Below are 14,418 nucleotides of genomic sequence, written 5' to 3'. Positions count from 1 at the left end.
GTGGCTGAATATATAGACACATAATACTTTTTTTATTGGTTTTATTCAGTCAGTGTCCCGAGGGATACATGTGCGTGAAGACCGGAAAAAATCCTAACTACGGTTATACAAGTTTCGATACATTCAGCTGGGCATTCTTATCCCTGTTTCGACTTATGACCCAAGATTACTGGGAAAATTTATACCAACTGGTGAGAATTTAACATTTTACACTTTTTTATTCTCTTTTACATTTTCGCTTAAAGACGTGGGATCTAGTCCTGTTTTTGAAGACTTTTTTGGCTTATACACTCTTGTTAATGTAGAATTATACACGTTTCTTTAGCAGCCTTACTCCATAGAATAATATTGTATTGGAGAAACCTCTGATGTCATATTCACTCCCTTTCAGAGTCATATTTTGACATATACACACGACATACTTGGTGTAAATAAGCCTTTTTTATTCCTGATATCAGGATAAAGTGAAGGAAGCTGGCTGTGAAGTTTCCATTGTAGGCACACAATGGGTAGAACTATGAGTTTGACAATATTGCCTGGAGTTTAATGCATCCATCCATCAAAAGATACTATAGATTTTATTATGCAGAGGCCACTTGTTTTCATGCTTGAATCATACGTATTTTCTTGCAGACCCTACGAGCTGCCGGTAAAACCTACATGATCTTTTTCGTGTTGGTGATTTTCTTGGGCTCCTTCTACTTGGTCAACTTGATTCTGGCTGTGGTTGCCATGGCTTATGAAGAACAAAACCAGGCAACGTTGGAGGAAGCTGAACAGAAGGAAGCAGAATTCCAGCAGATGCTGGAACAGTTAAAGAAACAACAGGAGGAAGCCCAGGTACATAATAACGTAAAAGGACCCTATCATGAAGACTAAACCTATTGATAGATAGACAGACAGACAGATGGATAGATATAAACCCATATTTTTTTCTTGATCATCTAGATCATCCAATATATGGATATAAGTCAAATGGCTTCTTTTTTCTCACATTTGAACTTTTTGAGCAGTTAGGTCTTATTATGACCAAATCGAGAAGTTACACAGTTGACGTACCTTATACGAGAGTGCTGTTTGGATTATTTTTGGTTACATTTCTACATCGTATTCAATGTTTTGTGCATATTAATTTTTGGCAGGCGGCAGCTGCAGCAGCGCTAAACTTATCAAGAGAATATAGCTGTGAAGGTGGGTTTGGCCCACTTTCAGAAAGTTCTTCAGAGGCTTCAAAACTGAGTTCAAAAAGCGCCAAAGACAGAAGGAACAGGAAAAAGAAAAGGAAACAAAAAGAGCTGGGAGAAGGGGACGAAAAGGGAGACGATGAGAAATTCCCTAAATCTGAATCAGAAACAAGTATAAAAAGGAAAGGATTCCGTTTCTCCATAGAAGGAAACAGACTGACCTATGAAAACAAGTTCTCTTCCCCACACCAGGTAATGTGTAGACTACAGTAACATTCAATAAGCGTTAAATCTGGGTTGGATAATCAGTGGTTCTCAAGCTGTTGCTGGATTTCATTTCATCACCCACAGACAATACAGCAGATGGTGATGGAACCTGCTGAACATGTTACCATCCTTACAGTCAGCATCTTCTAAATGGATACAATCATCCTTCTCACCCTCTCAATCTAATTATCTTTCCGTATCTCTTTTCCATCACAAACTATCTGCCTTTTCATTATCACTGAAAATCATTTTCCATCTAAGTATACTAAGTATTTTCTTAGTGACCATATGATTTTGTTTCCCCAAAAAGCATAATTTCCTCCAAATTCAAGCTCCGTTACAGAACATAACTTTCACTTATACTCTTGAAAGCCAATTGGCTAGTACCATGTGTAGGTGAAACTTGAACCCCTACAATGTGAAGTGTGTACTATAAGCATCTGCGATATGAAATAGGCTCATGCCTATCTCATTAAACTCCATAATTTACAGAGAGATGACCATACATAGTTTGCTTATATGTATTTACTTGCCCTGTGTTGTGTAATTAGTAAATGTTTAATGGGAAGAGAACCTATTGTGACCGTTCTTTCTTTTGCTTTCAGTCTTTGCTGAGCATTCGCGGATCTCTGTTTTCTCCGAGGCGCAATAGTAGAGCCAGCCTATTTAGTTTCAGAAACCGCGCAAAAGACGTGGGATCGGAGAATGACTTTGCAGACGATGAACACAGCACGTTTGAGGAAAACGAAAGCAGGAGGGGTTCCTTGTTTGTACCGCACAGACATGTTGAACGGAGGAACAGTAACATTAGTCAAGCCAGTAAAGCGTCAAAGACCCAACTTCCGGCAAATGGGAAGATGCACAGCACGGTGGATTGCAATGGAGTGGTCTCCCTGCTTGGTGGTCCATCTGGTCCGACTTCGCCTACTGGACTACTTCTGCCAGAGGTGATAATAGATAAACCAGCTTCTGATGACAATGTAAGGAAGTTTCAAACAGTCTAGACATGGTGGTGCCTCATCACCACGCCACATCTTCTTTCTTCAGAACTGGATCCAGACATCATGTGACCTGCTGGTCTACATATCAACATTCTCAGATATTTAGGAGACATTTCCCACCTTCTTTAAAATGTGACATGTTCCCAAAGTAATAATGACATATAGGTTTGAATTAGTAAATCCAAATTAGCATTATTTAAAAAGTGTATTAGCAACTAACTTAATAGCAGTGCTTAATCGGATGCCTTAGATCTCAGGATAGAACATGCACTTTATTTAATTGCCTTGAAATACATTATAGATTTGCTTAATGAACTGTTAGATCTTTTGCTTGGCAGATCATTGCTAACAGCTACATTAACATTCATTGTATAGAGCGCTGTCATTATACTCTCCAGCATTATACCTTATACCATTTTGTCTATTTTTGCATCTATTTATGCTTCTTTTAGTATGTTTTTTTTAAAATTAAGTATACATAAAAGTGCATGCGAAAGTGAACAGACCATGTAAAAACTGGTGTGTTTTTCAATCATAATGAAACAAACTGATTTGGTGTAACACATATATATATATGTGTCTTATATTCTTCTTGTATATGTTCATGTACAAATGCAAACATAGAATAATATAATATCAGCCACAATGTCTTTTTTTGTCTTTATTTTGCTGCATGATGCATGTATGTGATTTTTAGTGTACCTTGTATCATAAATCATGCCGATTGCTTATGCTACTCATTTTGCTCAGCGCAGCCATATACCATAAGAGGTACAATCTGCACAAATTACATCGGCATTTTATTAATCTGTAGGGTACTACTACTGAGACCGAGGTGAGAAAAAGACGCTCCAGCTGTTACCAGATGTCTATGGATCTTCTGGAAGATCCAACAGTTACAAGACAGAGAGCTCTAAGCGTTGCCAGCATCTTGACAAACACGATGGAAGGTACGCTACTCCCAATGTTCCGACATATTGACCAATGATGTTTCAATGACTACTTTTTAAATATCATTAACCTAAGTAATTGTAAGAATACTTTTTTTCTTCTATTGATTTTCAGAACTCGAGGAATCCAGGCAGAAATGTCCACCTTGTTGGTACAAATTTGCAAACACCTTTCTCATTTGGGACTGTTGCGAGAACTGGTTAAGAATAAAACATGTTGTGAAATTGATCGTGATGGATCCATTTGTAGATCTCGCCATTACAATCTGCATTGTATTAAACACCTTGTTCATGGCCATGGAACACTACCCAATGACTAATGAGTTTGCCTATGTCCTCTCTGTTGGAAACCTGGTAAGTTGAAATACCTTTCAATAAAATATGCCATGTTGTTTCTATGTAAAGAATTATGTATAGTGATTTTTCCATTGTAATGTTGCAGTAACAAAATATGTTATTAATTAGCACCATAGATATATATATGAAAATCTGAAATAATATTTTATTAACAAAAAGCAAAAAAATATATTTTGTATGGCTGTGCCACAATATGCGTACCATGTTCTCAGTACAGATGTTATTGTTCTTATCTATAAATCATTTAAAAAGAATATTTATCTCTCTACCGAGATGCTTAGGGTGGGGAGACTGCAAATGCAGAACGAGGTTCCTGAGGAGTCCTTACATCCATTTGTAAAGGGAAAATGTTAATTTAATGGGGACAATTAGCTAGTATATGCATTAAGGTGCCTATGATGTCTCTAATGTGCCTTTAATAATCAATCAATAATAAATGTTCATACATTGTGTACTTTACTGTAAAAGAAAAAGGCATAATATATAGAAGACTACACGGGGCAGGGACCTCCTTTTCTGATGTTCGTATATTGTACCCCATCGCAGTGTATTTTTGACTTCTGTACTTCTTATCTGACTCACTTATTGTATCTCTTTTTATTTGATGGTAGCACTATATATTTTTAAAAAAACAGACCTAAATACATACATATACATATAATTTTGGCTTAAACTGAAATCTACAAAATAAGATATTGCAATTAACTAGAACCATTGAGAGCAGTTCAGATTTTGAATGCACAAGGGCTTATTCATCTGATGGGTACCGGATTGCGGAGTAGAAGTGGAAATTATTAGGCAGAAATCAAGTTAACGAGATACATATTCCTATCTTCCTACAGGTTTTTACTGGAATCTTCACAGCAGAAATGGTGTTCAAGCTGATTGCGCTGGATCCATACTATTATTTTCAAGAAGGCTGGAATATTTTTGATGGCATCATTGTTAGTCTGAGTTTGATGGAATTGGGGCTGGCTAATGTAGAAGGTTTATCAGTTCTAAGGTCTTTCAGATTGGTAAGAACATTTTGTACATTGTATTATGGCTCAAACATAGCTATACTCCAAAGGCCATTGTAATATGTGATATATTGCTTGATCATAAAGGTCTGTATCACCAACTTTGTCAAAATTGAGTTAGTTATATCTATTCCATAAATAAAATTCCATAAAACATAAAATGTGGTTGTATTGTTAGGCATGTTAAATAAATAGAACATTCAGTAGCTTTTCATTGAACCCCAATCTTCTATAAGTACTACATTGATAATGTTCTATTAGTTGTGTAGATTTCAACTTAATTTCCATAAATACATTTTCTTTAACATCTTTTTCCAGCTCCGTGTATTCAAGTTGGCCAAATCCTGGCCCACTTTGAACATGCTGATCAAGATCATCGGTAACTCCGTGGGAGCTTTGGGAAACTTGACCTTAGTGTTGGCAATCATTGTTTTTATTTTTGCCGTGGTCGGGATGCAGCTGTTCGGTAAAAGCTACAAGGAATGTGTCTGTAAAATAGCAGATGATTGTAAACTTCCACGCTGGCATATGAATGACTTCTTCCACTCCTTCCTCATTGTGTTCCGGGTGCTATGCGGAGAATGGATCGAGACCATGTGGGACTGCATGGAGGTTGCAGGACAATCTATGTGCCTCCTCGTCTTCATGCTAGTGATGGTCATTGGAAACTTAGTGGTAAGTGCAGAGCAACAGGTTTATAAATGTATCTGTAACGTTCCTTTTATTCCATAGATGTAAATTTTAAAACTGGCGATAGATACACAACCAAGGTCCTCAAGACCCTCTCTTGGGTTGCATTGTAATAATGCTTTTGCGACTCAACAAAACATAAACCAAATGTTGTTAAGCAAATAATAATAAGCAGATCTTTCATTGTATTATTCTTACAAGCATTATTTATACATCAAACATTACAGTAGTGAGTTGTGCTATATGGCTGTAATTAAGCAGCCCCTGAGAAAAGGTCAATAGGACAAAGCATGTCAAAAATCCTCACGGGGTATCATTAATTTATGGCCTGAAAAGTTTGAGGGTTAATGAGGGTCAATGTTAATTATGCAACCCTTCTCCTAGCTATTTATAATACTGTACAAACAACTGATCAGTTAAAGTACATTTAGCCCTAGATTAGAAAAAACATTCCACTGTGTATTGAGAGACTTCTGATCATGTGCTTGGCATAATAAGGTCAGTTTTCATACATACCCCGATGAAGACCCCCCATCATGTATCTCTGTTATGAATTAGAGTGTTCTGAATTAAGTTCATTATTGGATGTAGGATCATCTTTTTGGCATGGATTCTGTGATTCCAATAGGAATGTTTCCCTTATAAAGAAGATAAATATTACCTGTCTTGGTTCAGAAGAACATGTATAATAAAGTGTAAATAAATCGTGTTTTTATCTATTTAGGTTTTGAATCTGTTCCTGGCTTTGTTACTCAGCTCATTCAGTTCGGACAACCTCACCGCTACAGATGACGACAATGAAATGAACAATCTTCAGATTGCAGTGGGAAGAATACAGAGGGGAATAGATTTTGTTAAAAAAACAGTGCGTGAATGCATCCAAAAAGCCTTTGTTAAAAAGCAAAAGGCTCTAGATGAAATCAAACCGCTCGAGGACCTGCATAACAGAAAAGAAAGCTGTCTATTTAATCATAATGCGGTGGAAATACATAGAGACCTCGATTATCACAAAGGTGGGAATGGAACAACTAGTGGTGTAGGCAGCAGCATGGAAAAATACATTATGGATGAGCATGACTATATGTCCTTTATACATAACCCAAGCCTCACTGTAACGGTACCTATTGCTGTGGGGGAATCTGATTTTGAAAATCTCAACACTGAAGATTTTAGCAGTGAGTCCGATCTGGAAGAATGTAAAGAGGTAAGTTTTAATTAGCTTTATTTCTATTGCTGTTGGTATATGTGTGTGTATATATATATATATATATATATATATATATTCATTTTCTTAAGTTTACAGAAAATATAAACCATAAGTAATGTTGTTCTGAACCTTATGATTTGTCAGAAATTAAACACTTGATAATTTTCTTTCCTTGGTTTGGGTAACATTTTGGTTCCACCTGTCATAACCTATTCAGTAGATTTGTGGATTTGAACTTCATACGAACTTCAATTTTAATTTGAGAATTTCTTTAATTTGTATGAATCTCCAAAAACAAGGAGGAACCCCCAACAAAACAAATGAAAAGAAAAGGAAAGAGCTCCAAATTTTCGTTCGGATTTTGTTTTTAACTCATCCTCAATTACTCTCTCATCGCACTCTCTAACACTATCATTCATGTCCTCTCACACTCTCATTCATTCGCCATCACTCTCTGTCCCTGTCCCCTTGAAGCACAGTTCTTCTTCCCTTGCATCTTCTTGTTCTCCTGTCTCATGTCTTCTTTCTTTGTCCGCTTCTCCGTGGACAAATGGACATGGTCTCCCCTGAACTTCCGCAATAGAGCGGAGTCTGCGGGCACACACTCTCCCCGGAGAGAGGGAGAGGCTGTTCGAGTGGCTCCGTCCTTTTGCAGAAGTTTACAGAGAGGCCAGAATAATGCAGGTAGATTCGCAGAGAAAGAGAGGTGCAAAAACACTTCTCTTTCCCAGCAAGCCCTTTAAAGTTAATTTATTCAAGAAGCTTCAAGATTAAATGAAAACGTGATTGGTGTTATTTTGTGTTTGCAGAATCCTTTTTTTAAGATAATATAATGACATCCAACATCTGATTCTCATTCTACAAGACAAAAAATATTAATGGTTTATGATGTATATAGGATACCCTGTATATTCCACATAACTATACTGTAGTAATGTTTGAAGAACTTTATTCATCCAGTATTTTGAGTTCTAGTTTAGTGTACACAATAAAACATATTTCATGGATATTTATTAATGATACATGTCTTACACAACAAACAAAACCCATCAAAACTAAACAGTATAAGCTATGCCAGGTATCACCTATTGATTGATATTATTGTGACTAGGAATGCGTACATCATTGGGTAGGTATTTTGCGTTTTTATATTATGACACATGGGGTTGTTGTTTTTTTAAATATGATAATTATTTTAGATTTGATGGTTCTTCCGTAGACACAGGAGGCGCGTGATGCTAATTAGCTTCAGTACTGGCCAAAGTACACTTTCCTTGTGTTATCATGTAATTCATGCAGCTGAATCCCTCTCCCCATAATAATTAACTCCCAAGGATAGCTCTTTCATCCCTAACGAAGCAGTTGTGACCTGCAGCGATGCTTCATGAGAGCATCAAAACATCCAACTTAGGAAATTAGATAATGTATTGTTTTTCTTTTTTCACTGCTTTTTTTTTCAAACTATGCACCGTCCCTTTTAAGCACACAGCGTACTGTAACCATGACAAATACAGTTGTTATGGATATTATATTTAACATTACTATCTACTAAGGATGCACCGAAATGAAAATTCTAGACCGAAAGCGAAAATTCAGGATTAAAAATAAAATAACCACACTTTTAATAAAAGTAAGTAACACACCAAAATTGTACAAAAAATCTAATAACAATATTAATATATATATATATATATATATATATATATATGATTGTTAACAGCAATCACACTCCTATCATGCCCAGGCATACCCAGATTCCAGCTTGTACTGGCTGATTTGGCATGATAGGAGTGTTTATGGAAATTAATGCTCTGACTAGCTGCCCCCCTTGTGTATTGATGCTGCCAGCAGTATGGGGTCTGCACATCCCTTACAGCCTCCCTGTGCCATGCCCCCCCCCGCACTTACACATCCATGCTATCACACACTCATTCATATACTTATATTCATTCACAGATTCATTCCCTCAATCACGCATACTCGTTCATACACCCACCCCCTTCCCTGAACTGCAGATCTCTCACTCGCAGACTTCTGCAGGGGCCCTGCTGCTTCCCTCTGCGTTGCTCGCTGTCTGTGCAAACAACTTCCCCCCCCCCCCAGGGGGAGCAGAAACCTCTGGGTTCCTGCTTCCCCTGGCCGATACAAGAGACGCTGCTCACACACTGCACTAAAGCACTAAAATGGACATTATACATAGATACATTTACATTCTTGTTCCCCTCATTCTTCCCTTTTCAGGGGTCGGAATGTTTGTTGAGTATCAGTGTTTTACGTTGTTCTACAGCCAAAAAGTTTTCATAATGTATGAAGACACAACATTGAGATTGTGTATTGATTTTGCCAGGTGTCCAAATAATATATCTGCAATGAAGAAATAAACCCCAGTCTTACAATGCCAGGACAGATAAATGTCTGGTCAAAACCATGACATAATTATCATAATTAGCCTTTGTCTGTTCCAATAAAACCACATCCCTCTCTGTGTTATAGAGATTGCATTGTACCTCATTTACCCTCCACTATTCTGCTTATCTCCATCACACTGTGTGGCTTTCCCAAGCGGACGTGTCACGTAAAACTCTTTCAGTTGACCCAATAGGCCCAGTTGTGTTACCAGTAAACTGGAAACATGTCTCCTCTGAACATATTTACACTTGGTGCCTTCTTCCTGATTGGTTTCCAATTGTATATCTTCTGAAAACTGTGCAAATTGTGTTATAACATAATCTGGAGTTTAGTAGTTTTCATGTTACTACTGAATGTCCAAACCCTTCCTAGAAATAATTTGCAGGGAACACATAATTGTCATGTGGCATAAAGCAGGCACTGATAGGTTGTTGGAATGAAACCAAAGAGCTTTGTATCCAATGGGAATAAACCTTTAATTAAAATTGCAGATTTGCTAAGGTTTATTATCTTAGTTTAACAGAGAGAGCAGTTCATGTTTAATCCAAGAAGAGAAACTCCAGGCAGATATACATGGACATATGTATGTGGCAGTCTGGTGTACAGCAATGCTAAATTTTATTTTAATGTTAAACAAAAAAATACTTATTTATTCATAGTACATCCCCTTTAAGTCAGATAGGATCAGAGTAGGTGATCCCTATACAAAATATTACGTAAAATATGTAAACCCATTAGGCAGATGGAGTGATAAAGAAGTAGATCCCAATAAAACAAAAACATTCAAAGGCTGAAAAATATATAAAAAAAAGTAAAAACAAAAATAGTGGAAACTTATATTGAAATAAGTATAGTAGATGAAACAGCAGAAATAGTGATCATATATTACAGATATGAAAAAGTTAAATTAATAAGAATTATGACATCATCTTTTAAGGAAATCATATTTGCAATTACAAAAAGATTTCTCTTTTTTTTCTTAAATATTTGATTCCCACAGTTTTTTTTTAAATGACCCAGCTGACTCGAGGTTAGTGCAGCAGTTACGTGGCCATGAATTTATATAATTATAAAGAAGCAGAGTAATGTCTGGAAATTATAACAAATGGACGGGGATGCATTTATATAGCATGGACTGGGCAGCTGAGGCAGTGAATCACTATGGGATATATATGTATATATATATATATATATATATATATATATATATATAATAGAAATATGGGTCATACATTTCTCCAATCAAGTTTGAAGAATGGGAAAATTGATCTTAACTTTCTTTTTCCACGACTATCTTTCCCCATTTAACTGATCGCTCCCGTAAGTTGTTGATTGTGGATGATTGGTTCGAACAGTCTTTTTAAGGATAGTCTATTTAAGGGTATTATTAAATAACTTAGATGTTGCTCTGCCAAACTATAGGTTTTTTTCAGTAAATTATTTTATTTATTGTAAAAGCTGTGTCAACCGACAATTACACTAGCAGAGCATTGTGAATCCATGACAACTTTCTAGCTAACCTTCAGATGACATCAGATGATAGTTACATATAGTCTGTTGCAGGACGTAAAGACACATCACACTGGTCGCTGGGCTCACAGTGACCTGGTGGGTCACATTAATGACCATAGTCATGTAGGAATTCCCAGGCGTGGGGTGACAACTTGGGGTTCTATATAAGTAATCACTCCTTTACAATTATAAATATACTCTTACGGCGAAATACATTGCTTGCTTCTCTAGTACTTAAACTATTACCATTACATATTAGAAGTGTTTAGGAATAGATTGTACCAAATGCACAATTCGGAGTTAAGAGAAATATCTTATTATATTCGCACATAACAGTAAAAGGAAGGTTCAGAGTGGCTCAATAAGTGTTTTGTTGATCAAATTGTGTCCATGTTGATGTAACACTTGTCCTATTAGAACCACATATATTTGGAGACCTGTACGTGTTGATGAAACATGTCTGTGGATATGTGTATATTGTTTACTATCCAGAAGCGGACAAACTTGAACCTTGCAATGGCCAGGTTACCTGGAGTGTGGACACAAGGCACCATGTGATTATGTCCTGTGTTCTTATGAGTTAAATACATGTTTGAGAATCTGTGTTTTTTTTGTGATCAATCTCAAATCAGAGCATTAGGGATATTGTTAATTTGATCTTTTTTTTTTTGCTTGCCCTTTTTTTTTTACTTCTCACAGGGGTAAAATCAAGCAGGAGCAATCAAGAAAGCAGCTGTGGTGCTTTTAAACAAAGCACAGCAACGTTTCACCAGATTTCTTAAGGTTAACCAAAATAATCTGATTCTAGTAATTTTTTTGATTGGCTTGCATGCACCTAAGCTGTGTCCCCTGCTTGTCCATTGCAATCCAGTACAAAACATCCACAGCCATTAGGCTTAGGCCGAGTCGTAGGACTCGCATCACAGCATGGTCTTTACGAGATTGGCAATGGCAACTCTAACAAAGTTTGGTTTTTGTGACCCAGATTAATATTATACTTTGATATGTATGTTTTCTTTTTTTGTATCTTCCTTGGCATTTAATGCATGCTCTAACCCTCTGCTTAAATGGCCACACTCTAAAGAAAGATGCAGAAGAGCATGTATCATTTTGACTGTAAATGAAAGCATATGTTTTAAAGATTTACAGTTGGGTTATCATGTAATATGATTTTTTTTTTATTCTTTATTTCAGAACGCTGTGTTTAGGTTCCTACTTACTTATGTCTGTTATCTATATGTTAGTTTTGTTAAAGGTTTTGTTAAGGCATTTCTGTGAAATGTATTCCATATTGAAAGGATGATATATTCATTGTTGGGCTTCAATTCAGGTAAAGGTCTTCAAAGAGCATATTCCGTATGAGGAATTCACGAAGTACCAGGGTTTGTGATCATAATGCTCATAATGGGTCAAATACGTGCCTATAGGAGGCCAATCAATTCAGATTCCAAAACTATAAACATGAATGATATGTAGATGAATGATAAACTGTGAAAAGATTTCTCTGCCATTTGGGTAAAAAGCATCCTATACTTTTTATAGGGAATTTTATTATAAAAAAAAAAAAGAAGCAGTTTCAGGTTTATATATTTTGTTCATGCCTCAAAGTATTTTATTTAAATGTCAGTTTGTAAGCAATGCTTTACACAGCCATCTGGCACTCAGGGGGTTAAACGTAACCCCATGCAAATCTGCTGGAGAAGTTTTTTTTATTTTCTTTATTTTTTTTCTCAAATGAAAAGTATGTTAATAATATGTTAACCTTTTAAAGGTACAATAATGGTTCGAGTTTAGATTTTATGAACTTTTCTAAAATTTACAAGCCATATAAGGAGATGGATTTTGCATATCAATACTTTTTGGTTTTATTTTAAACATAAATACAAAGAAATGCTAGTATTATTCCGCAGGTGTGATATTCGGCATTGCTTCCGATATGCATTTCTGCTACACTTTCAAAGTCTTTTATGGGAACTTCCACCGGTTTGCTACTTTTCATGGAATCAATCTAGAATTTGTACTCCGCTCTTTAAATCCAAATGACACAAACTGTTAGCAATGTCAGTGATTTGGGATTTAGGTGGTTTTTGTCTGTAGACACGCGGTGACCCAGTAACTAAAAATACTAAAGCCACTGGAGAAAAGATTAAACCCCAAAACTGGTCAATACTTTTTAATATGAAGTATAGGGAGCTGACTTGTGGTCGTTGGTTCTGCCAAAAGGTTGTCCAGCAGTGGATGCCTTTTGTGGCTTCACAAGCCTGGTGATTCCTAATACCTCCATCTCTGTCTACAGAAACAACTCAGTGTAACATTTCTCATAGGAGGAATTGGCTATGCATTGCTTATCCCACGTGTTCTTAGTCCGGAAGGCTTTTGATAATGGCGCACTAAATCCAATAAACTGATTCATGTCCCACATTAAAAATTATGTTAGTGTTCCTTTGACTGTTAGGATGAGCGTTAAAAGACTTTTGGCCTGAGACAATAAGATCCTACTTTTTCAAATGAAAGGATAAACGATATGGGAAGTAGATGTCGAAGAGCTTCTAAAATCAGTATTTGTGTTTGCATATTTTTTCAGGTATTGGCAGACACAATGGCAGATATAATGTTGGGTAATAGCTATTTATGTGTGACGATATTAGGTCTTCCTTTAGCATACCTATGCAGTCCATCAAACACAAGTTCTCTACCACTTCTTTGTGCCCTTATTCTTGTGTGATAGGATCTGTACCCTTTCATGGATCCCAGGAATGACAGAAATACTCAACAGGGCGTTCCAATGGCGTGTTCTTCCTATGGCTGAAGTGGTGGCAGGGTGTGAAATAATTTAGCAGGGGCATAGAACGCCTTATTAGTCCTTGTCCCTCTTTCCTTCCTTATTGTGTCTTTCTTCTTTGAGCTCAGAATGTTTGGTTCATACGTGTTTATGGAAGTGAGCCTCAGTAACGTTTACAAAAAAGCAAGACAAAACCGAAAATGTGTCGGTAAACTCAACTGTATAAATACACAGTAACTGTATTAAAACATAATACCATCAAAATTATAAATGGTCGGGGTGGGACAAAAAGTATTCTTGCCTGGGGTGCCATTTGGTCTAGGGACAGCCTTGAACTGGGCCATAATGAAAGTTGCAGGGCCCTTCACAGCCGTCTGTGGGTTACTATGTTAATCATTAATGTCAACCTGTGTGTTTTATAATTGTAATATATTTTTTGTATCCCCTAATACTTTGTTTCCTATTTATTTAGGACCATGGAGTAACGTTCCCTTTATTTTTTATTTTTGCCTTTGATCTTTTTTTTTTTTATAAAACTTGCTATTGCTGAAGCATTTTGCTACAATTTGTATTCATATGGCTATGATGGAAGTATCTACTGTGTAACAGGACTTGCGCTAAGATATACATTTTATATCATTTAAATATGATATTATTTTACTCCAAAACGTAGTTAAGGTCGGGGAGGTGAACTTAGCCTTAGTTTGCTTTGGAATCAGTTAAATGGGATGGATTTTCATTGATTTCAGGAGACACCGTGTCCGTGCAAGAACACTGGTGTTTGTGGCAAAAGTCGGTGAAACACAGAATTTGATGGCAGATAAGATGTAAAAACTCAAACCTTAATCAGTCTTGGAGTCGGGAAAGCCTTATGTTTATACCTTGCATGTTTAAATTCCCTCGCTGTATTAGCCTCTACCTGTTCTAATGGGAGGCTGCTTATCTACCACCCTCTCAGTAAAATTGGTAAAAGTTATTGGTACATATAGTACAATTTGGTGAAATATCTGCCACAAAGACTATTGCTGACTCTAAATTTT

At 36.5% G+C, this 14,418-nt stretch overlaps 1 protein-coding gene across 1 annotated transcript in view; it reads left to right on the top strand.

The window, feature by feature from the left end:
- The window catches only part of LOC128502403 (sodium channel protein type 2 subunit alpha-like), a 72,760-nt gene that overhangs the window by 42,863 nt on the left and 15,479 nt on the right, over nucleotides 1–14,418 (top strand). Inside the window, exons 9-17 of the mRNA XM_053472218.1 lie at nucleotides 50–191; nucleotides 634–840; nucleotides 1,143–1,436; nucleotides 2,057–2,398; nucleotides 3,267–3,402; nucleotides 3,518–3,756; nucleotides 4,602–4,775; nucleotides 5,097–5,453; nucleotides 6,193–6,672. Coding sequence (XP_053328193.1) covers nucleotides 50–191; nucleotides 634–840; nucleotides 1,143–1,436; nucleotides 2,057–2,398; nucleotides 3,267–3,402; nucleotides 3,518–3,756; nucleotides 4,602–4,775; nucleotides 5,097–5,453; nucleotides 6,193–6,672 — 2,371 coding nt within the window. The remainder of the gene's footprint in view (nucleotides 1–49; nucleotides 192–633; nucleotides 841–1,142; nucleotides 1,437–2,056; nucleotides 2,399–3,266; nucleotides 3,403–3,517; nucleotides 3,757–4,601; nucleotides 4,776–5,096; nucleotides 5,454–6,192; nucleotides 6,673–14,418) is intronic.

This window comes from Spea bombifrons, chromosome 7 (genome assembly GCF_027358695.1).
Source record: "Spea bombifrons isolate aSpeBom1 chromosome 7, aSpeBom1.2.pri, whole genome shotgun sequence".
Classification (NCBI taxonomy): Eukaryota; Metazoa; Chordata; class Amphibia; order Anura; family Pelobatidae; genus Spea; species Spea bombifrons.
The sequence above is the reverse complement of the archived record's forward strand: the minus strand, read 5'-3'. Positions and strand labels throughout refer to the sequence as shown.